Below are 22,954 nucleotides of genomic sequence, written 5' to 3'. Positions count from 1 at the left end.
CTGTGATTTTTTCCACCATATCTAGAGCAGGGTTAGTCAAGGACAGAGAGAACTCCAGCACTGCCACACTACCTCAACCTACCTGAAGTGTTGCTCTTTGTAGGTGTCAATATCCAGACACTATACATTTCTTCAGGGCACTATGAATGTCTCTATTCAGAGTTGTATTCTAACAAAACGCGGATAAGGACACAAGGCAGGAGCACAGCCAGAGCCCTGACACGGGTTTAAAATGATATACTAGATGATATACTAGACCAGGTTACTTGCTGTTAGGACACTGACAAGTTTTTGTGCTTAGGAAAGCTTTATTTTCTTCCTTCTCCCTCCTCTTTTCCGTGTATAATGCGTCCTACTCTTATGCTCTAGGAGAAAATAGGTATTCTGATTAGATATGCTAAATTATCTCCACCATAAACTTCATATAATTTGCAACATTTGGTTATTGTTGTTGTTTTTCAGGTTTAGGTGTCTATTTAAACCACTTCAATGGTGGCTAAGGTTTTCAGAATGTTCATTCAAAGTAGTAACAGTAAGGAAAGTTAAATGTGGTGTGGATGAGTTTAAAACACAGTGCTGCAAAAAAACCCAACCTTTTCTTTTACTCCATGAGATTAGACAAGGTGGGGAGGGGAGAGTTCTGTGTGACTCTTGTCACTGGAATCGGCCGAGGGATTTCTGTGATGTAAATGGAATATAAAAAAGTTTGAAACAAATGACCACACAGAAGGGTATAATAAGTAGTAGCCTCTTGCCACTGAGCTGATCTTAAGCCTTCTGACTGTGGGACTGCATGTGATGACACAGTGCTGTACACAGTAGTACCCTCATACTTCAAAGAGTTTTTTAGGCACTCACAAAATGCAGCTAGGGAAACAACATGGCAACAGCTGGGGAGGGTAAATAGGGCCTATGCATAAAATAAAAACAAAACCAATTCCCAGCTGTGAAGAAGGTGCCTAATTTTTTTTATATTTTTCTGAGAAGTGGTGCCCATTTTACTTTGCTGTAACTGGGTTTGCACTGTTACTTTGCGTCCTCAGAGGTAATTGATAACTTTGCATTTAATGCTTTTTGCTTTCTTCACCCACCTTCTCTGATCAGCTAATTTTTTTTTGCCCCCTGTTTTAAGGTAGACTCGTCCTCTGGGGATGCTAGGACCCACTCGACTCTGCTCAGGCAGGAGCCCCCCTCCCCTTCTTAGGACAAACAACAAAAAAAGTCTTAATGGTGGTCATTAATTATTAATATTAATAATATTACTTATTAATGTTAATACTGCTACTAATAAAGAGTTTGAGCCATCTCTCTGTAGTGGGGACCAATCTCAAACACATCCCTGGAAAGGCACCTAGTCAGGCTGTGCTATTTACAGGAGCCATGGAATCTTCCCTACATTCCCTTTGTATTATTATAACAGGGGTATCTCCCAGGTACTGGAGGAAGGTGCTTTGCAAATTACACATGTCTGTGCTCCCTTGTTTTTAAATAAGGCTTGTTAGTGAATTCCCTCCCTTTCTCTTCCCTGTAGCACTATATTAATATTTTCCACCACATTTATATTTTCACCTGCACAGAAATCAAAAGCAGTAAAGTCAATACAAAGGGAGTGATATTTCAGGGCCAAGGATGTGCAGTAAGATACCATGTGGGAGGTTTGTGCTCAGGAGTGCTGGCTTTGACAGAACTTGGAGTTTGTGTGAGAGTGAAGCTTAGTACCTCAGGAGGAGGAGGAAGAAATTCTTGCGAAGTTTAGGGCCACTGACTGGCAGTAGCTGATTTCTACACTCCTCCATCATATAAATAAAAAGTAAGCAAACTCAAAAAAACCCAACCAAACAAAAAACACACAAAACCCGACAACAAACAAAGAAACAAACCCAAAATACAAACAAACAAAAAACCATACTGTTGTGTTTTGATATGTAAAACAGGGGTTCTCATGTGATTTTCAGTTTGAGGTCCAGTTGAAAGTATTCAGATTTCCTCTCTTCCCCAAGAACACTGGAGCTATTCTTATATGTTTGCCAATTCACACTTCGAAATTTTTATTACACAATTGTACAATGGCATGTACAAAAACAAAGTTCAACCAAAGAAAACGTAAAATATGTGTTATGACATCAGTATTGGTGCAAGTGATTAGTGTTACAACCATGGGCATACCATGCCTTCTCATGATCGTAGTGTCCATAATCAGAAAGAAACATAGTTAAATTACCCACTTATTCATCTGGAATGAGAAGCCAAAAATGGAATTTGCAAGTTTTTTTCCATCTTTTTTTCCATCTAAAAGAAATCAGTGCTGTAGCTGGAAAATGCTTATGTGACCCTGTTTGTTCAGAAACTTTATTGAAGTTTATTTTTACTATATAGTTGAGGTTGTTTTTCATATCTGTGCAATCCTTTTTAGCAAGCAGTGGTCTGTACTTCTCAGTACATTTTCTCTAAGTGACAATATCAGTAGTTCCATGACTATTGGTTTCTTGTTCTCCTACTACTCTTTGGAAACATTTTAACACAAGTGCAAGTGTGTCAAATAATAAACAGGACAGAACAGTTTGGGTTAGAAGGTACCTTAAAGATCATCGTGTGTATATTGTATATGCTTAATTTTCATATTATCTTTTGCTCTCTATTCTGACTCAAATTCCTCTTTGAGTTCCACAAAACATTTTAAAGGTTTTTTTATTGTCATATTTTTGTGTGAAATGATGGAGAGTTGTCCTACCTACTATTTTGATAACTCAAAAGGAAAATGATGATATATGTATTTAATTCTGCTATTATTTTTATTAAGTTCTTGATACTAATGCTGTTTCAGCAGCAAGTTCCACCAATGAGTTTTGCATTGTATGGAAAAAAAGAATTTACTTTTATCAGCTTTACTTCTACTGCCTCTCAATGGAACATTTCTCTCTACAGTCTTATAAGAGTAATTAAAAGTCTCGATTTTCTTTCTCTAAACCATTATCTTGAATATCTTTATTATGTTCATTCCTCTGCGTAAATTAAAATGTCCTCATACTTTCTGTTACTCATTGTCTTAATTTTCCTCACATAATTTTTATTATTTCATAAACTCATGTTTGCGTTTCTGAATCTGCATTTCTGTTTTTTAGTTTGGATTCAGTACTTCAGCTGAAATTATCACATTTATATAATGGCACTAGGTAAAGTTAAACTACTAGTGTTAGTAATTAATTTACCTTTATTATATTCCTTGGAAATTTGACATGACCTCTTAAAGTAATTCTGTCATCTATAAACTTGGCATCTCAACCTTCCTTCTTTTTGATTTAGATAATGAATATATTAAACATCATCTCTAGTGCCAAATTTTGTAATAGTTTACAATTAATCTTTTGGTGTATATATTTATATGCTATTTTACTTCTTTCTCCTTGCACAGTTATTTTGATATCCTTTTTGTTTTAGGAACAGTCTAAAAGATTTCTTTGAAGCACAGTGTAAATTATCATTTACCTTCTCATTGTTGATTCGACTGGTTTTAAATTCTAAAAAGTTTAAAGAAATTCATAATAAATAAAAGTTCTGTGTATGGTATTAGGAACTTTTAAAAACAGCCTACCCAAGGGCCTTGGATTTAAGCTCTACTCCTAATTTCTTGCATGTGTGTTTGTTATGGAAGAACCCAGGGGAGTTTCCACTGGGTTTGTCTGCTTCAAATCATGTGTTGGTAAAAGAAGTAGTAGAAAAAAATCAACCAGACGAATAATAACAAATTATCAGTACTGGATGGTGTTTGCCTAAAAACTCTCAAGGAACCTAGAGGGAAATAGTTGAACCACTAATAGTGGTGTGGGTTCTTGAAGCTTATGTAGGTCCAACATGAGAGTGGTTGAACTCAGGGAAGAAAAAGCCATTGAGAGTTGTTTGGAACAAGCAGCTGTGGAAACTCCTGAACCACAATTCTCTGAAAGCTTATGAAATATTTTAAGAAGTTGCTTTACCTGTTTGACTTTAACTTGCTGATTACTGCTCTTGACCACTGTGTTTCTGTACAGGTGTATGTTCACCCAGTGCTGTGCATGAGCTGTGCTTTGTGTGTTTAATATCAAGGAACTGTAGTACAGTCAGGGTATTTCTAAATATTACACAAAGCTGGCCCTTTGCCAAAAACTGTTTTAATCCAGTAGAGTTGCTTATTGCAGCCTCTGAGCTAACTGGTGTGTCACAAAGTCTAAATACCAGGTGTTTGTGTGTGTAATCCCAAACTGTCAGGCAAGAATAGCATAGCTCTTCTTCTAGGGGAATGGCACATGCTCTCTTCCATGCTTTTTTGGGGAAAAGGTTGAATATGATATCATCTCCCAGCTAGTTGTTTCCTATGATGATAAAAATTTCACATCCCTTCTCCCTACTTACTTAGTATCACTGTGCCCCAGATATGACAACGTGCAGATCCAGGAGAATTAATGAAATCTATGGAAAGCAGGCACACAGGAGAAAAAAGACATTTTACAATGGCAGTTTTATTCCCTGCTGTTGTTGGACTGCAGCTAGGTACTGAGTTTGCAACCAAGGCTGAAAAGCATTTCAACTTTATTTACTAGACAATAAATAATACAAAGACTGTTTGCTGAAATTTGAAGAAGAGAACTGTCATTGAATTCTTGCAGTGTGGCTGGTGGTTGTAGCTTTTCTGAGTGTCGTAAAAACAAGCAATGAGTTTAAAATTTTGGAAGAAGCAAGCCTTTTTAAGTATGGTGGCCTAATTTGTCTTCTCTGCTTAAAAGGCCTATGGGAATAAAATAGGTTTTCCTAAACAGACTTCACCTTGTTAGGGATGATGCAGTATATAACACCCTCCATCAGACAGCAGTGGTGGAGTTGGAGAAGCAGGAGATGGCACGGTGCTCCTGCATCTGTGGACTGCTGGTTCCAGCAAACCTCTGAAGCTGATGTCGTTCTACATGGATCCCTGGCTTTTGTGAAAATGATGGAAAAGGAGCAGAAATTTAGGAAGGGAGAGATGGTCTCCAGTTCTCTTTACTATTCCATGTTTCCTCTCCTAAAAATCATTCCGTGTTCAAAAGTGTCCCCTTCCAGCAGGGGTGCATCGTGGGTTGAACACCAACTCTTTTGCAGCTTTTCAAGCTAAGTGCTGTTGGGTGCCCCTTTTTGCCCATTCTAGAGTCTGTCTCATTCATTCATTTGCTTAATGCCCAATATCCACTTTGAATTGTGAAACAGCAATGATTTGTTAGCTTGCTGTCAGCCGCAGGTTTCCCAGCCCTCCTCCTCTGGCGTCTGTTGATCTTGGTGCTTTAAAATCTATAAGCAATATACAAGTTAGGAGATGATGGGAAAATAGTAAATTAGGGAAGTGCATGTCACATGGTGATGTTAAAGTACTTTGTTTATTTGTTTCTTTAGGAAAGTAGATAAATTCCTTTCAATGCTTATTTTTTTTATCTCGTGTATACTAAGTATATGTCAGCTGGGTTTTTTCTTCTTTGGTTGCAGGATTTAGTATAAAGAGTATCATCCGTGATTCAGTATGCTTCCTATGTCATGAGTGCTCAGTGACCAAGTTGATATTGCCCAAAGAACAGCAAATTTTTGTGTTTCCTGCCATTTATTTTTTCAGCTCTTATCCCAGCATTGCAGTAATCATCTGTATTTCGTATTACATTTTAACAAACCTTTGCTTTCCTTTTTCTTTCTAAAGCATCTCCATTCATTATTAGTTTAACTAAGCAAGTCTCATTATTCAGTTCTAAAAGTAAATTCACCTAACGTGATAGGAGACAAACTGGTAGCTTTTCCTATTAACATCTTTTATTGTAACGTAACAGATATACATTCAAAGCCTTTGCCTAAGCTACAAATATTTGTTTTTCTGGGAAAAAATAGACATTTGAGAAAATAAGTGTCTTTGAGCTACTCGTTTTCTTTCTGGTGTTGTAGTCTGCAGTGCATCACCAGAATGTGAACACCTCTTGCAGTTTTCAGTCAGAGTATGATTCGCTGTGGTCAAGCATATAAATATGTGCTTTTTTCCTTCTAAGAAATTAGCTTCCTGAAACATATTTAAGATGAATGTAGAACAGATTATTGTAGTGGGTAGACATTAAAATAACATTGTTACAGATTGCCCTTTGTTGTGATTTTTGCATATTCATAGTACCACTTCACTAGATGGCTCAGCTTTAGGTCTTTGCCAGAATTTTAATGCTTCCTAGTAAATGAAAAGGGTTGGCGTTTTTTTTTCCTGATTTCAGTAAAGTAAGCATACAGAGAAAATAGGTAATGGAGCGTTTCCAGGCTTTTCTCAAGATTTTCTCAAAACAGACCCTAGAGTTCTTGGTTTACTCATCACTTCTTGCCCACTGTACCCCCAGAATATTTGCAGCATCATTTTCTAGGTGCTGCTCTTTTCTTCCTTTTTATATTGCTTTGGCTCAAATGCCAAATTATTTTTCTACACTATGTCATTTTCCAAAAGCACAGCCTGAACATTTATCCAGGGGAATTTTGTAAAAAATTGATTGCTTTGTCTTTCTTTGTTTTTCTTTCTTTCTTTCTTTTTTCTTTCTTTTCCTTTCTTTCTTTCTTCCTTCCTTTTCATTAATATTTGATAGATTCCTTGGATAATTGTGGCTGCCATTTGAAATGTGTAGTTATATATGCATCATCTTTGGAACATCACTAAGTCTTTTCTTTTCAATCTCAAACTGCTTCCAAGATTACTTTCTTTAAACATTCAGCTCATACAAAGAATGCCACTCAGACCTCACGTGTTACTTATCTTCATCTTCATTGCGATAGATTTGTTTTTAGAGTGAACTATTTCAGATAATCTACACTTGCCAGTTTAGCTGAGCGTAAGGTGTAACATTTTTCTTTTCCAGATCATATTCCTTAAGAGAGGAGTTTTGGCTAGTGATTGATCACTTGACAGCAGTCAAGTGTTTCAGATTTTAGGGTTGGTTTGTTAACTGGTGTAGACTGTCTAGGCTCTGTTGACCTGAGGATATAAGTCTCTGTGAACAGTTGCTCTTTACAGTGTCCCCAAGAAAATAGTTTTGTTTGCTTTTCTCAAAGCAACTTGCAATTGAGTTGAATCACTGGAATCCAAAGCCATTTTACAATGGCAATTTTACTAATTTTGGGTTAGTTATTCCAAAGGAACACTGTTTGGGCAGCAAATACCAATGGTAAAGGCGTTTCTGTAGTCTTCTGCTCAGCAGTCTGCTTGACCAGGGCCATGCAATTTCATCCCAAAGCTGTATGCGCCTATATGAGTAAGGAAATTTCAGTGTATGGAATCTCTTGATTTCTGTAAACCAAAAACATGAGCAGTCCAAGGTGTGATCACATGAATTTCGAAATACAAAATTACGTTTTTCTATGTTTGATCAAAGGATTTTGTTAATAGCAGGGAGTCTGAGAGAAATATCAGAGCAATAGGCTTTTGGAGATGAGTATTTCCACCTGGACACTAAAGAAGGGAGGGTGTAAAACTCCTGTCACCAATCTATAGTAATAGGCAGCTTTGGTGCCTAGAGGAAGACCACATTCCTCCTTCTGAGAGAATAATTCGTATTAACTCTAAAATAGAATCTAAGACTGGAATGCTGGATCAACTCTTAGATCAATATTTGACTGCTTTCGCTGTCTCCCATGATGGCAGTTCATGTAGTGATGGTGACAACTTTGAGGTTACACTTCCTTTGAGGTAATCCTGCACTGGAGATGTAGGTCTTTGGGCAGAAGCAGCAGCTATTCCTTAGGCTTGCCAGGTCTGGTCAAGAATTACGTGTAAAATCATTATCTCTGTTTGTTCAGGTGCGTGATTTACATAAGAGTTCTAAGATCACAATGTCCTATCAAGACAGGACTGGGACACTTCCAGAGACAGTAATCTAGATCTGAATCTAAATGCAGAGTTTTATGCAAAGATAGTTTTATGCAAAGTCCTAGCCCAGTGTGGAGGTGATCTTGAATAGTCGGTCTTGTCCTCTGCCAAAAAGCACATTTATCATTTTCATAATCTTTACCAGGAGAAAATGAAAATTACATTCTATGTACACTAAAACATCAAATTAACTTTTACATATACTATATTCAAGAAATTTAAAAACTGTAACTGAGTTTTTAAAAGACTGTAACTCCAGGAGTACTTCATAATCTTCCTTGCATATCAATTAGTGACAACCGTACAGACATTTATTGAGAGATAAATTTTCAGGCTACTTTAAACTTTCAAAACAGAGCACTGTATTATTTTGATGGAGCTCTTGTTGATAACAAGTGAACAACAAAAATATATGTGTATGATATAGGTAAGCATCTCAACCATTCAGGTGTTTTGGTAACCACAGTTTTTCAGTATTCCCTTTCTCTGTCTTTTTCTCTCATGCATGTCTTGTTTTCACTCCACTATCCTTCCAGGCTCTTGCATAGCAAGATTGTTCTTATTTAGAATAACTCTTTCCGATAGAACTTGCAGGCTCTTTCTTTGTATTTTTAGGATTATTAGACCTTTGAGATTTAACTTTTACATCTGTCATCCCTCACGTTTGTATAACAGAACTTGAAGAGCTGCATTAATGAGCACTTCTTTAATTTTCCATTCAGTGTAGGGTAAACACTGTTTGAACCACTGGAATTTACAAATTTAACTGTAAAATCACGGCCAAAGTTTGTTCCTTAGTAGCACGTCAGGACCATATTCTAACTACATTAGCTATTGCAAACAACTGATGCACAATATACCAATATACTGTCAGATAACATCTATGTGGCTGGATACAAAAGGAGCATTAATGAGATCACTGTCAAGCTCCAGTGTTGTTCTGTCTCAAGTAAAGGAAGACATGCTCTCTTCCCTACTTCAAATATAGTTGAACAGGGTGAAGAGGCAAAAAAAGACATCTGAAATGGGGTGTATTCTCATCATCTCAATGCTTAACTGCACAGTGCTTTAGATCTGTAAGTTTCCTTCCAAAATAAGGCCAAGAAGGGCATGGCAAAATTTGGCATTGTTAACTTTTTGCCCCTGAATCTATCACCATGAACAAACAAGCTTCCACCCTTTTCAAGTAATATATCTGCTTAGAGTATATATGAAATGAACATCTCATAAAGGTTTAGCATTAGTCAAAAAAAGTGTCATGCAAGGAAAATTTAAATTTTTGTTTCCCCCCACTAAATGGCTCTTCAGTGAAATGGCACGTTGCTCCATAAACTGGCTCTGTCATGTTTCTGTCTTTCGTATGGAGTGCAGTCTTTACAGAATTAAAATGTGCAGTGAAGGAGAGATCAGGACAGATCATACTTAAAGATACGTGGAATGTAATAGGGAGGGAGAGAAAATAAAAATCACTAGCAAAAAAACCTCACTTTAAAAATAGTTTACTTAAGAATTGCCATTACGGTGTTCTTTCCCTACTCTTTGGGAATTTGCAACATCATCTTTTTTCCCTAGAATTATTACCGTAGCTCTTGACTTCCCCCCTGGCCTCCCGATTTTATATTTCTGTTTTAGCCCTGCAGCAGTTCATTACACATGAAAAAATCTAATTCATTACATACATGGTAGTGCCAAAAGTCACAGAAGGTTCAAAATTATTTTTATCAATTCTTGCTGTATATTTGAGGAATAACAGATTGTTGTAATATTCATGCAGAATCACAACATTGTTAGGATTGGAAGGGACCTCCAATGCCCCTGCTAAGGCAGAGTCACCTAGAACAGGTTATTCATGCTTACAGGTGTGATGTCTTCATAAACAGAAAGTCTTCAGTGTTTTCACCCACATGTTTAAATAGTTTTTATTTTGCCTACTTTTTACTGTTTTAAATATGGAATGCTTACTAGGCAGTAACAGTGTATTGTTTTCTTTAATAATCGTGACCACAAATAGGATTTCTTTCTGTAATACCCTACTCTTCTAATTACTGTGTGGTTTTCTCTGTATTTTAAAATACTCAGCCTGGTTTCGATTTAGGGATGAGCAATTAGTTTCAGACTCATCTTTATGCACACATAAAGACCCATGTTAGCAAGTAGACTTTAGAGATGACATATTGAGCATTTGTAAACAGCTGATAGTATCTGAAAAATGTGGTCACTGAAGGTGTGGTGCCAGGTAATATGGGCAAAGTTGAAGACCAAAGTTTAAAAGCTCAGTTCTGGTTATCTATGTAACCCAGGGATTCGACGTCCAGTGTGAAATATTGCCAGTGCTTTATGGAAGCCTGCTCCCGTTGTTCCTTTTCAGGGTGGAAGGAGTATGAAACAGGTCGTCTATTTTGTTGATGCTGAGGAGAGAGCATATGCTGGTACCTGTCTGCCTGGCGTGCCATCTGTCACTACTTTAAAAAAATGAAAGTCTCAAAGCTTAGGAGCTGGCTTACTGGAAGGGTGGAAACTTCTAAGTCTTTAAAGTCCCACTGCAAAGTTTTTGAGTCTCCAAGAGTCTTTCCGTACTTTTTCAATTTAAGAAATGGCAGGAACAATGGTGTTGTGGTATTCCACAAGTGACAGCCTGCAAGAGGAAAGGGCAGTAAAAATAACCCTCTCAGTTCATTACAGGATGTAACGGAGGAGGCCACTTCCAGGTGCTATAGATCATTCCCAGGTGACCCCATGCACCTTTCCAGATCCTATAGATCATTCTCTTTACCTCATGATCTCACTTCCACAGTCAGCTTTAAGATAACAATATCATTATGGTTGTCTGTCCTCATTCTGTTTACCTGAGAATATGGTAAAATTATTACTTATCTCTGTATCTATCACAGAAGCCCTTTGATAGAGATTCAGAAGACTTAAAGGAGATCAAATGTCTCCAGAACTGGAATAGTGTTGGCTTATGTCCTGGTTGCAGAGAGGGGGCAGAGTTTTGAGCCATCAGGCATAGTTGTATTCCATACCACCCATGTCATTGCTGGGGATCGTGAAGGGGGGAAGAAAAAGGTGAGTACACACCTGAAGTGTGCCATTTTGTTCCGTCTCTTCCTCGGGGAAGTTACCGGGACCAGACCTGTGGACTCTGTCCTTCTGCCACCACCCATCCCTTCCCATACATTGGGAAGAACACAATTCCAAGCAACAAACACAGCTAAGCCCAGTGGAGTGCACCCATGCCAAGACACCAGTGCAGGAAGCAGCCGTGGGGAATGGAGGACTGGAGGCAAGCTCGAGCCCCAGCTGAGTCCAACCCAAGCTGAAAGGAGCTGAGCCAAGCCATAGGCACTGAGCCAAAAAGAGCAGCACGGAGCTGGGTAGAGCTGAGTAGAGTCAAGCCAGGCCGGTCAGGGAGGTGTGGCACGGTGTGGACAATCCAGCTTTTGGGGGTTTATCTGTCATTGGTTTTTGTTGGCTTGGGCTCAGGGACAGGGAACACCAGATGTGGAAACATCTGTCATCTCATCTTTGCCTGAGCAGCCACACAAAACTGAATTGAGGTGCTGAGCACTTTCAGTGTGTGAATCGCCCTCTGTTTTGCATACTTTTATTATTAATGTTGTTGCTGTTATTGTTTGTATCTCATTGCTGTTTGTATTCAGTAAGTTGTTATCTCAACCCATAGTCTCTGCCTTTGTCCCTCTCTCACTAGAGGGAGTGGGACGAAAGGGAGCAGTTTCTTTGGAGTTTAATTCCCAGCTGATTTTAAAGCACCACAATTTACTACCTTCCTGTTAGTGAGCTTGCCAGAAAGCAGTGGTTAGAGTCTTAAGAGGTGATTGCCGAGGTGGGGTTTTGAGCAGTGACAAGACCATAGGCCAGTATTCTATAGTCTCTGTCTGCATGCTTTTCCTGGAATGTACTAATGACTCCTACCAGTAAAGGACTAATGTGTTTCCTACTGACACTTCTGGATTTATTTTAGCGGAAAAGGTCTGCCAGGGTACTGCAGTTCTGTGCATAGCTGAGTCTCATGCTAGGGGATGACGTGGGTGCCTTTTCATGGGCTCTACTTTGGACACCAGTTATTAGATGAAAAAATCTGAAGAGTTTCCTCATGGAAGTAGTATTCTTCTGTTCAAGCAGTAGAGATTTATAGGCTTGTTACTAAAAGTCAAGGGGTGATTAGAGGGATTCCTCAGTGATAACAGGAGGGCTATGTTTTTGTGGCTACAGGTAGTACAGTATGACACAAGCTAAGAAGAGTTCATGTGTCTTCTGGTGACCAAGTGACAGGACATTGCACTTACAGCATACCAAAATGGTGTGCTTGCTCTTAGTGGTGACTTTGTATCCTCTCTCTCTACCTATCCCAAGTTAGTCTCGCTTTGCCTTGGTTCCTGTGGTTTGTGCAGAGAGGCTCTATCATACCAGCTTGGGCAATGAGGGTTATTTTTGGGAGGTCCATATGAAGTCTTTTTCCCAGACAGCCTCTTGAAAAATTTCAACATTTACTTCTATTCTTGGAACTCTCCTATTACTTTGTTTTTATGATCTGTGCCTTTGTCTCCAAACAAGCAGTTATTAATAGGACAGTTATCCACCATAAAAAGTTCAGAGTTTTACTCTTTTAACTTAAAGTTTTGCTTTTTCCCCTGGCTTAAATCCATTACCTTTATCAGAGTTTACTTTTGAGTCTGGCTTGTTTGTTTCTCCTGTTTTCCCAGTCTTTTGAAATGTTTATTTTGTATATTCATTTTCACTTGGAGATGAGAGAGGTTTGGTGTTAGAGATATAATCCTTACCTAAATCACGCTTTTTTGGTCATGGAATTGGAAGCACAGTCTGCTGAATAAAGAGACTCTCACAATATGGGTTGTATTCAGGTTTTCATGTGAATTAGCTCCACATAGTCTAGAGTGAGTCATTTACTTTGTTTTGCTTCGGTTTCACCAAATGTAAAATATGGTTATGGCTGAAAATCAGTATGTAAATGTTAAGTATTACTATTGGCCAAACAGCATATCAATCGTAAATCTACAATTTCCTATGAAAGAGGAGGAAGACATGGTCTGTCTATACTTTGGGTTCTTTCCCTTTTTTAAATTCAAGTCAGACTATCAACATCAATTTCATTTTGCTTTCACAGTTTGTGCTTAAAACCATCCCCTAGCAAACATCTTGCTTTTCAGATACCTTAAGCCTACTGCAAACAAACAAATAATGCAAATGAAATAGTAATAAAGTTACTGTTAGCTCTGTATAACAAATATTATCTACTATTTAAATGACAATTATTTTCAGAAACTTGGCAATTGTAGTCATGCAAACAATGAAATTGATTCCAGTCACAGCTCATCTTTCTATAGAAAGGAAATACCGGTAGTGTTTTAAAAATGGATTATTAAGAACCTTGGTTTACTCGAGGTGGCTCATGTGTTGTATTTGCTAGCACAGCATCTTGCTGGAAGAAAATAAGTGCAGCTTTTCCCTAGCGAGATTATTTTTTCCACAAATCTCTGGAGCAGGAAATAAAAAACAGCTAATAGTTGAGGGGTGTGTGGAATTCGTTTAAGCAAAGCTGAACCATGATCCTTCTGACTGCCTTCTCTTTCCTGTGCTGTTTTTTCTAATCCTGCCTTGGAGTATGTCAACAAATCTCTGTTAAGCTCAGAAAGTCCAGGGGGATGGAAACTGTGATCCTTTCTCTGTCTCTTTCTGTCTTTGGTGTTTTTGTGGGGAATGATTTAAGCTGATGTATTTTCAAACTGTCCTTGTTCTGGCCAGGACAAGGTTAATTTTTTGCAGTAGCCAGCAGTGGGCATGGCCAGGACCTGGAGTTATTCTATGCCACCTCACCTCATTGCTGGGGGTGGGCAGAAGGTACTCTTTTCCAGGGAGAAAGGATTTCTTCCAGTTGAGTTTCTGAGCTGGAGGAAGCAGCTGGGTAACACTGATTCCAAACCAGAAGTGGTCAGGGTGGCATATCTGCGCTTGGGTCAGGCTCTGCAGTGAGCATTTTGCATATGAATCACTCTCCTTTGTACACTTCTGTTACTAACGTTGTTGTTACTGTTAGTTTTCTTATCTCGTTGCTGTTTCTAATAAATTGTTTTTATATCAATCCACGATCTTTGTCTTTTCTGCCTCCAATTCTCATCTCCAGCCCGCCACAGCAGGGAGGGGGAAATGGAGTGAGTGGCAGCATGGTTTGGAGAGGCTCAGTGGAAGCACTAAATTAGGAAGTGCCATTCCTAAACAAAGGTACACATTTGTCCTGTAAAATATTTGTAAATTAAAACAGCCTCAGGACTTCTGAATGTAACCCCAGCTGAGTTCTGGAGATGTCACAGAGTACTGGTTTTGTTACAGATACATAATTCTTTTCTCACACAAGTTAATTGTAAATCAAAATAACTTGACAGAGAGGGCAGAATCTATTATACAAAACTGAAGAAGCAAAGTGTATGTATATTTGAAAAGCAGAAAAATACCTGTGATTTCTGTATGGCCTATTTACTACTGGTATACAAGAAAACATTACTTTCATATTTCTCCGGTACTGGAAGTATGTGTTTTACATGAAGGAATAGAGCAGGTACCTATTTTCTGATGACAAATGAAGCGTGCTGGATATATGCTCCACTTCCCCAGAAGCTGTATACCTGAGGACAATAATGCATTGTCAAGGCTTCAAGAATGCAGAAGACATTGAGGAAATAACTTACATAAATGACTCTGTTTTGCTGTGCAGCAGTGGATATAGTTGATATCACTGGGTGTGCTTATGGTCATCGTCAGAAAACAAAAACATTTCTTTGTGATACTGTAATTATTGATCTTAAATGAGAGCATAAGCTCTTTCACATTGCCTGAGAAAGTGGTGGTTTTGCTTTGTCTGAAGTGCTTGGTTTATAAATTACACTCGGTCACTGAAAGTAGTTTTGCCATCTCTGTCTGTCTGCTCTCTCATGATTGTTTATTTTTAGACAATCTGTGTTCTGTAACTACTTTCAACATCTTCACAAGTAATCTTGACAAGCAGAACCAGCGTTGTTGAAGTGATTTCAGATGATTAAATGTTAAATGATGTTTTCTTCCAACCTGGTTTAAGCCAGCAAAAATGTCAACAAAATAAGTGAACCAATATACTGTCTGCTTGTTAAGCATCAGGAGAAGAAAAGAAAAATTAAATGCAACATATGCTAATTTCTTAGATGCTGAACTTTGGAGTCAATGACAGAGACTTTTGTATCATGGTTTGTGATGATTGTGTTTAATCAAAACAAAAGGTTGAACTTTTTAAAGGAAATATTTTTCTAATAGTGAAAAATTTTCTTTCCCTTTCTTATTTTCAGCAGTCACATTCAAACTAGATGGGGTAATATGACATCAACTGATGGGTAATGTTGAACATACCCATTTGGCTTATCTGTAGTCTGGAAAAAAATGAAGGGAAACTAATTTTTTTTTCATCGTGATGCTTCATTTTAATCTCATCTAATACAGCATTGTTTTGAAAGTGCTGTTGGGTCTGAGTGGAGTTGATGCTACAACCTGTCTGGGTTCAGAGATAGAAGGATAATGGGGGAAAAATGAAGAGATTGTCAGAACAGGAGAAAGCCTGTTTGAGGAATGGCCCATGGAGTGTATTGATGTACCTGGGCAGCACGTTGTTGTGTTCTTCTGGGAGGCAAAGTCTGCTTGGGTTAGCAGAAAGAAGGACAACGTGCACTGATGGCAAATCTATCAAAGACCCTAGAATATGTCGTACTGAGGGTGGTTCCTGGTTTTAGGTGGAAATGGTCACTGTTTATGAAAGAACTCCCACATTTTTAGGGGCACAAATAATCTTGACAAATTTAGTAAGAATGAAAGTACTTTTAGACTTCTACATTACCATAAATTGATGAATTGGTGAATAAAAGTCCTAATAGTAAAACCTGAACAAATAAGGAGGTAATTAAATTAATTCCTACAATGATACCTCCCCTGCATCTCCCATTTTGTCAATGGCTGGCATTTTATATGCTTTTGGGTTTCACTAATCTGTATTGTAAAGGCAAGTGGAGTTACATTTGCCATATATTTCATGTATTGCAGCACTTGAATATTAGTCGTGAAAAGTGAGAGAGAGACAAGGAGCATGTGCTCACCAGGCAAGGTAGAATAGATGATGATGGGTGGCACAGGTACGTGTGAACCTTAAACACAAATTGGAGTCAGAGGGAATTGTCCCTGTAGCTGAGGTCTTTCTGGTTTCTCACTCGGTGCCTCCCACCAGGAATGTTTATTTTCCTGGTGCCTACATCAGTGCAAGAAACAGCATTTCAACAAACTGCCATTGTTCTCCCTTATGACTCTTATCACTTGAAAGAGCACACAACATACAAGGTTGGCACCTTCAGCATGTTTAAAACGTAGAGACCTGGCTTATTGCAATATATATTTAGAAACTAATGCAGTGACAAACAAAATTGTGTGGAGCTCAGCATATATACTAAACCATATGTATTGCCAGTAAGCACTGCTTAAAGGACAAGAAAACATTTTCCAATTGCCATGTTTTAACAATTCCTTTTACATGAGTCTGTAACATGGGCACTTTTGAAACTTAACTGATGGATACACAATCCTTTTCATACTGTCAGAAATTCTTTTACTCAACTATTCCTATTCTTTTCTTTAGGAAGGTGAAAAAAAAGGATTTATGAATAGACTTTATGCCATCCAGGAGGTGTGTGTCACTGTTCAGAATATCCTTGATGAAATTGCTTCATTTGGTGAAAGGATCAAGAAGTAAGTGCTGACACAGGTGCTGGATTGCTCTCTAATGTTGTTCATTATTTTTCCATGCAGAGATACAAAATATTAGACCTTTATTTATTTATTTCAGGGGACTCCAGTTTTGGATGATCCATCGTTCAAACTCATCTATATTTTGCTTGTGGAGGCCATCAGTCAATGAAAATCCTGTCATATTAATTCTGAAATTTCGAATTATATTAATTGGGAAAAAAATCAGAACTAAGGTTTTAAGTAAACCAGAAAGAGAATCTTGTTGAGAGGTCTAACAGTAGTTATTTTAAAATAATAATAAAAAAAATGCAGCTTTGATAAAGGAAATAAGCGGAGCTGAATAGTATTTTAACAATGTGCATAACTTCCACTTGCTGGAAGTTGTATTTATGTACCTTAGCAAAACCTTTCCTTCTAGAGTATTTGTAATTTGTAATACTTAATACATGATATATAAGAATTGCCAACAAATCTAGGCATTAAGAAAGAGAAGATCTGATATTTACTGAAGGAAATGTGTTGTATTTCTGACATGGTCAGTGAACAGCAGCACAGGGTTTAGTATTTGAGAAATAAATCTTTCTGGTTCCAGAAAGATGCCTTCCAGCTGTCAGCTGCAAAGCAGGGACAGGACTGACTTGGTTTTCCACACCTCCAAAGCCAGGCGCATCACACCACCACCTGATTCGCTTTTGGATGTGAATTTTAGGAAACTGGTGCCTTGGGTGGAGGTCAGTCTGCAGGAATCCTGAGGATCATCTCTCTTCTGTTCTGTTCTGTCTTGATGAAGAGGAGGTTGCCATTTTTGTGTTTAAGAGGAAATACCCTAATAGGAAAGCCTGGGAAACATTTCCATAGGGACACTTGCAGGCAGGCTGTGTTCACAGCAGCCGAGGCAGGTGCAAGCATATTGTATCACACAAGTTTTCCAGTCCAAAAAATGAGCCTGTCTCTGAAAAAAGTCTTTTATCAAAAGGCTATTTGTGGAAGTTGTCTTGATGACTTAGTTTTTTTAATTGTGCATTTTGGAAGTAGGGTTTCTTCTATTATATACCAGATGAGAGCAACAGAGTTTTCTAAACTGAGTGAGACTATAAATCTTTGCTTCTAATTTGCTTCTAAAACTATAATGGGAAACCTGTACTGAATGCTGTGCTAACATAGCACATAAGGAGGTTTGCTAAGTGAGGAGCCAGTGCTCCCACACATGGTGTGTCTGTGATCCATTGCATACAGCCGAGTCACAGGAACATGAGCAGACCTTCTGTTCATCCCAGACGCATACAGAAGAGGGGAAAAGAGCAGGTGTCCCTTGAGGATAAAAGGAGGAATCTGACACTAAGTGACACTAACATAATGTTCATTCTGGAGACATGTCAAAATTGCCAGCGAGAAAATAAGACAAATAAACACAGGAAGCCAGACCTCATTATGAAAAATATGGCTAGCAATTCAAATAATTATTCTGCTAGAGAAGCCAAAATAATGTAATCACATTGATCGGGGATGTAGTTAGTAGGAATACTTTAAAGAGTATCATGAGGCTATTTAGAGCCAAAGCCACATTTTCCTTCTGGATGAATGTCATGCAACACTTTGGATATGGTGGTGCCTTTGGGGAACAAACCCACTGAGCCAAGCTCCCTTTAACCAGTGTTTTTATGGGATATACTTGTAAATTTATCATCTGGCCTTTCTCTTCTCTGCACATGGAGATTGGAGAGCCACAGCACACTGTTTCAAGACTCATTAACTTTCTCTTCCTCACATCTCAACCTCTGCAAAATTAGGTGACCCAGCAGTGTTTTGTCACAGAGTTTGGGATCCTTAGTATGTTGTAATCTGTGACTTTTGGAAAAGGTAATGAACGTCCTGAAACTCTGATGGGATCCCAGATTTTTTTTTTCCTTTATCCATAGATAAATAACGTTTACTTATTTCATTTTATTTTATATTTTATTTTATTTGGTAGATAAGCTTTCCTTTGCTTTTTCTGCAATGTACTTTACCTCTTTACTTTATGCCACTCCCTCCTTTTTTCCTCCTTGTGTCCTTTTGTTTGTTTGTTTGTCACCCAATGGAATTTTATTTCCTTCCTTCATCTAGTGCTGCCTTCAGGACTGACTGTTCTACCCCCTTCTTTTTTTTTTTTTCCTTAACCTTCTCCTCCTTAAGCTCATTGGATGAGTTTCCAGCTTTCCATACCCATACACTTACCTTTTCCTTCTCCCCCAAAACAGAAGGGCACCTGATTGAGGAGTGCATCTATACCTCAGACAGAGGGGAATGTCCCTGCTCAGACCTTAACTGCTTGTGCTACCCTTACAGTGGAACAGTGAGGTGATAAAACAGAAAGCCCTAGCAATACTTTTCCAACTATTGTATCCTACTTCTACTCTAGTATTGAAGAAAGCAATCTGAGTTGCCTGTGGGAATACATTTAGGGAATAAGGAATTCTGTGTGTCTTGCCTGATGCTAAGACTGGGGACAAGCACTGAGATTTCCAAAAAGCAGAGCAGTAGTTCTCTGGCAGATGTGTGATGTTGGGCAGGGAGAGGTGCCATTCAGCAGGGGAGTGGGTGAAGCCAGGACCTCCTTTCATTTCCACTAACAGTGGATCCAAGCTCAGGCTCTCCCTGATGTCCGACATCCATGCATTCATTTGTAGACTCAGTTTGTTCACCCTGATGGAAAGTGGCACTTCTCCCACTCTCCTGCCCATTATTTGTTCTTTTATTGGGTCTATTGGCTGACCTCAGTTCTGACTTCTGTTAATTTTTCTTTTAGTACATTCAACTGGACTGTCCCATTCCTTAGCTGGCTGGCGATTGTTGCCCTCTCTGTGTTCACTGTCATCCTGTATTTCATTCCACTGAGATACATTGTTCTTGTCTGGGGTAAGTAAAGCCTTTTTAAACTGTCTGTACCACTTAAACCCCCGTGCTTTGTAAGGGATGACTTACATTGTCAGTACTTTTTGGTATTTATGGTCATGAAGCTGCCTCATGATGGAAACAAGCAGGTTAGTTAAAAATCACAACTCTGTAAAGATGTAAGCCCATCTGCAAAATGCATTTTTCTTGGCTGGCATTGTAGACTTAATCATACTATGAACATGTAGCCATGAGGATTCTTCATATATCAAAATGTAGCTTTGTCTAGGTATTACTCTGATTTATTTTCACTACTTGTACACAAACAGGGGCATTTCAATCTATATAGTGCATTTAGGACAATATGCCTTTTTTACTGCAGTACTTTATCTTGTGAAAGTGTATGTAAACATAGCAACAACAAACCTGTTTAAGGGGTCACCTTTGGTTGGACAAAAAGGAATGGGTGGTATTTGGCTGGTTGATAAGGAACAGAAAGTATGAGTGGGTAGGGGGGTGGAATTATGATTGATCCAGGCTCTCACTACAATATCAATTGTCCCTATATCAATTCTTTATACTGATTTTAAAAAGCTACCGTTACCCCATCTGTTGTAAATAATGCTCCCAGTTTTCATTTGTACATCTTTTCAATACATCCTATACCACTGGCAGCTGTACCCTTAGTCAGTACCACAGATTTGTGAACAGCATAGTCTCAGTTAAATCTGTGGCTAGATTTTCTTTCTGAAGAAAGAATAACAATCCCACTTTTGTAAAAAACTTTTGAATTCAGGAGACAGCATAAAATCATCGAGCTGACTCTAAAGAATTAATTTTTTATTGATCAGTCAGTATTAGTAATTTCTTAGTGTATTTTCACAAATAATCATAGCAGAATATTTAAAATGGAGCAGAAGCAATTAAGAGGATATGTACAAAAGTATTTCTACAGACCTAACAGAAACAAGCACGTGGGCTTCCTTTCTTTTCCTGTCTTTGGAGTTTTACTTCTCCCTCACATACCCTATATCACTTAGGTGTAACCAAACTCTTAGTTTGTTCCCAAAATTTCATTCTTCCTAGCACATACATGTGAACTTTGAAGTAGTTGGTCTGTGTCCTTTTTCTGTCATTTTTCATACAGTTCTGACATCTTGCTTTCTTACATCCCCTTTGTTTGATGCAAGAACATTTGATTATAATACTCCTCCAAGACCCACAAAACTGTAGAGTGAGAACTGTTCTTTGAAAAGCTCATGATTGATATCCCAGGAAGGGTCACGCTTCCACAGAAATGTCTGTTTCAGGTAAAGCAGAGCCTTAACTCCCAAGCCTCCCAAACCATGGATGAATAGCATAAGCACAAATTATTATAAATGCACCTTGCATTCTTTCCATCTCTTCCCTCCTTGCCCCCAAGTTATATAGTGTACCTACGTATGACTTCAAGGCCATTTGTTCACTAGTGGTTTCAGTGCAGGTTTTTCTCCTGCATTTCGGTTTAGGTGCCTTCTTACTCAGCGTATGTGCGGGGGTCCCTTCTTTAGGGATCTGTTTCTCTTGCGTCATGCCAGGAGACCAGACAAGTACTGCATAGCTACAGCTCCCCCAGTCCTGACCTTCTCAGGGTGAAATGCATTCACACAGAACCATGTCGTGCTGAGCATAGCTCTGTGCATCTGTCCCTTCAAAAACTGCAGTATTCCAAACATGTACCTGTTTCCTCCATCATGATGTGTTTTTAACCTCCCCCGTGTACATACATTCCTTCATCCCATTCATCCATCCTGCACTTGGAAGCCTTGGAAGCCTCTGTTTTCTGACATTTTTCCATAGGAATGTTTGAGCTGGTCTGTAGCAGCATTTGCCCGTGTCATTCTTTGGGAAAGCAGAGGTTTTAAATGAAAATTCCTCCATGTTATGGCACATCCTTTCTATAGCTGTCTTTCTTCTTTGTGTCCATAGGGACAGCCTCTGTCAGCATGCCCTGGCAAGAGATTCTCTGTGCTTTCCCTCTAGCCATCTCTCTCTCCAGGAGACTACTGGCCCTTGAAGATGTGGTTTGTTAGGTGGGGTGGAATGGGAATCACCTCTCCATCCTAATCCCATTCGGTGATGTGCAGAGTCGTGTCAACAGCTACAGCTGTTTATGTGGAAAAAGTATAAAGATAATTATTCTATTCTGAAAATTTTCAAGCTTTTGGAAAAGATCAATCCCCTTGTTGTATTCTGTGCAGTGCTTTTCCTTTCTCAAGCCTTGACCATGATTTATTCGTGCATTTGCTTTCATGGGATGACTGGTATTTTTCTTTATCAGATGTGACAAAGTGAAACCATATCAGCTCCTGAATTCACCTATAGGTGGTCCAGTGGCCACATGTAATGAGCAATAGGGTTGACCTTGAATTTCTCAGTCACTTTCTATGCAAAGCATCTTCTTAAAGGTGTTGACCCTCAGATATTCCTTTTGAACACTCACTGTTCAATCACCAGATAAAGGAATGGCAGCATCTCCTATCTACATCACAGAACTGAGAATTCATGCAGTGGAAAGCTGTGGGTTTTATCAAGCTTATGAAGCTTACATGCCTCATCCCAAGGCCATAATTCCTTGCTAAAGCTTTCTGAAAGGTCTGGGTGCCAGAGACTATATTATCTTCTATCTGATACAGCCTGGATAAATTACACAGGAAGGTACATTTTTAATGCTGCCCTGGCTATCTCCTGCGCCTGAAAGTCTATGTAGTTTGTACTGTTCCTGCTCCTGTTTTAGACGTGTGTTCCCAGAGCCCACAAACTGGGTTCTCAAAATGTGTATGAGCCTGACTTGGTATGTTATGATAAGAAAAGTCTAATTTAAAAGCCTTCTTTCTGCTTAGTTTGTGGAGGATCTTTCTTGCTGCTTCTTAACACAAATTGTCAATAGGCATTATAAGACCATGATATCTAATAGAGACATCTGTCTTCTCTTCTCTGCACTGCCTTCAGCTCATCTGTATCTGTCATTCTCAGACAGAGGTTTGTGCAAACTCCTCTGAAACCTTCACGTGATGCAGACTTCACTGCTTTCCATATGCTTCATTGTCTTTACCGTGAAGAATATTTTCCTTGAATCTCCAGAATCTTTCATAAATGTTCTATCCTGCAATTAAACCCATTTCTGCTCATCCTCTCCAGTACAGAAATGAAGTACTCTTTATTCCTCTCTTTTTTCCAACCTCCTCATAATAATCACAGTTTCTGTTACTTTCCAAAAAAAGGTATTGAAGGAATTTGAAAATGCCCCTCAAACTTTTGCATTTTGAAACAGAGGGAACCACAGCAGCAGATTCCAACATTTGGAGCCTGCGTTTGCAGTTCATTCATTCATTCGTTCATTCATTCATTCATTCGTTC

The 22,954-nt window shown here is 38.6% G+C and overlaps 1 protein-coding gene across 5 annotated transcripts in view; it reads left to right on the top strand.

The window, feature by feature from the left end:
- Window positions 1-22,954, top strand: part of MCTP1 (multiple C2 and transmembrane domain containing 1) — a 179,974-nt gene that overhangs the window by 148,880 nt on the left and 8,140 nt on the right. For 4 of the 5 annotated variants that reach the window (XM_039384826.1, XM_039384827.1, XM_027728986.2 and 1 more), the window contains 2 exons: window positions 16,572-16,681; window positions 19,470-19,579. In XM_039384826.1, the coding sequence (XP_039240760.1) occupies window positions 16,572-16,681; window positions 19,470-19,579 (220 nt within the window). Of the gene's footprint in view, window positions 1-14,048; window positions 16,552-16,571; window positions 16,682-19,469; window positions 19,580-22,954 lie in introns of those variants that run through there. The other variant, XM_039384829.1, reaches the window with a different exon arrangement.

This window comes from Pipra filicauda, unplaced genomic scaffold, assembly GCF_003945595.2.
Source record: "Pipra filicauda isolate LSUMZ 115617 unplaced genomic scaffold, ASM394559v2 scaffold37_size4185640_pilon, whole genome shotgun sequence".
NCBI classification, from domain to species: Eukaryota; Metazoa; Chordata; class Aves; order Passeriformes; family Pipridae; genus Pipra; species Pipra filicauda.
This window is presented reverse-complemented; position numbering and strand designations above follow the sequence as displayed.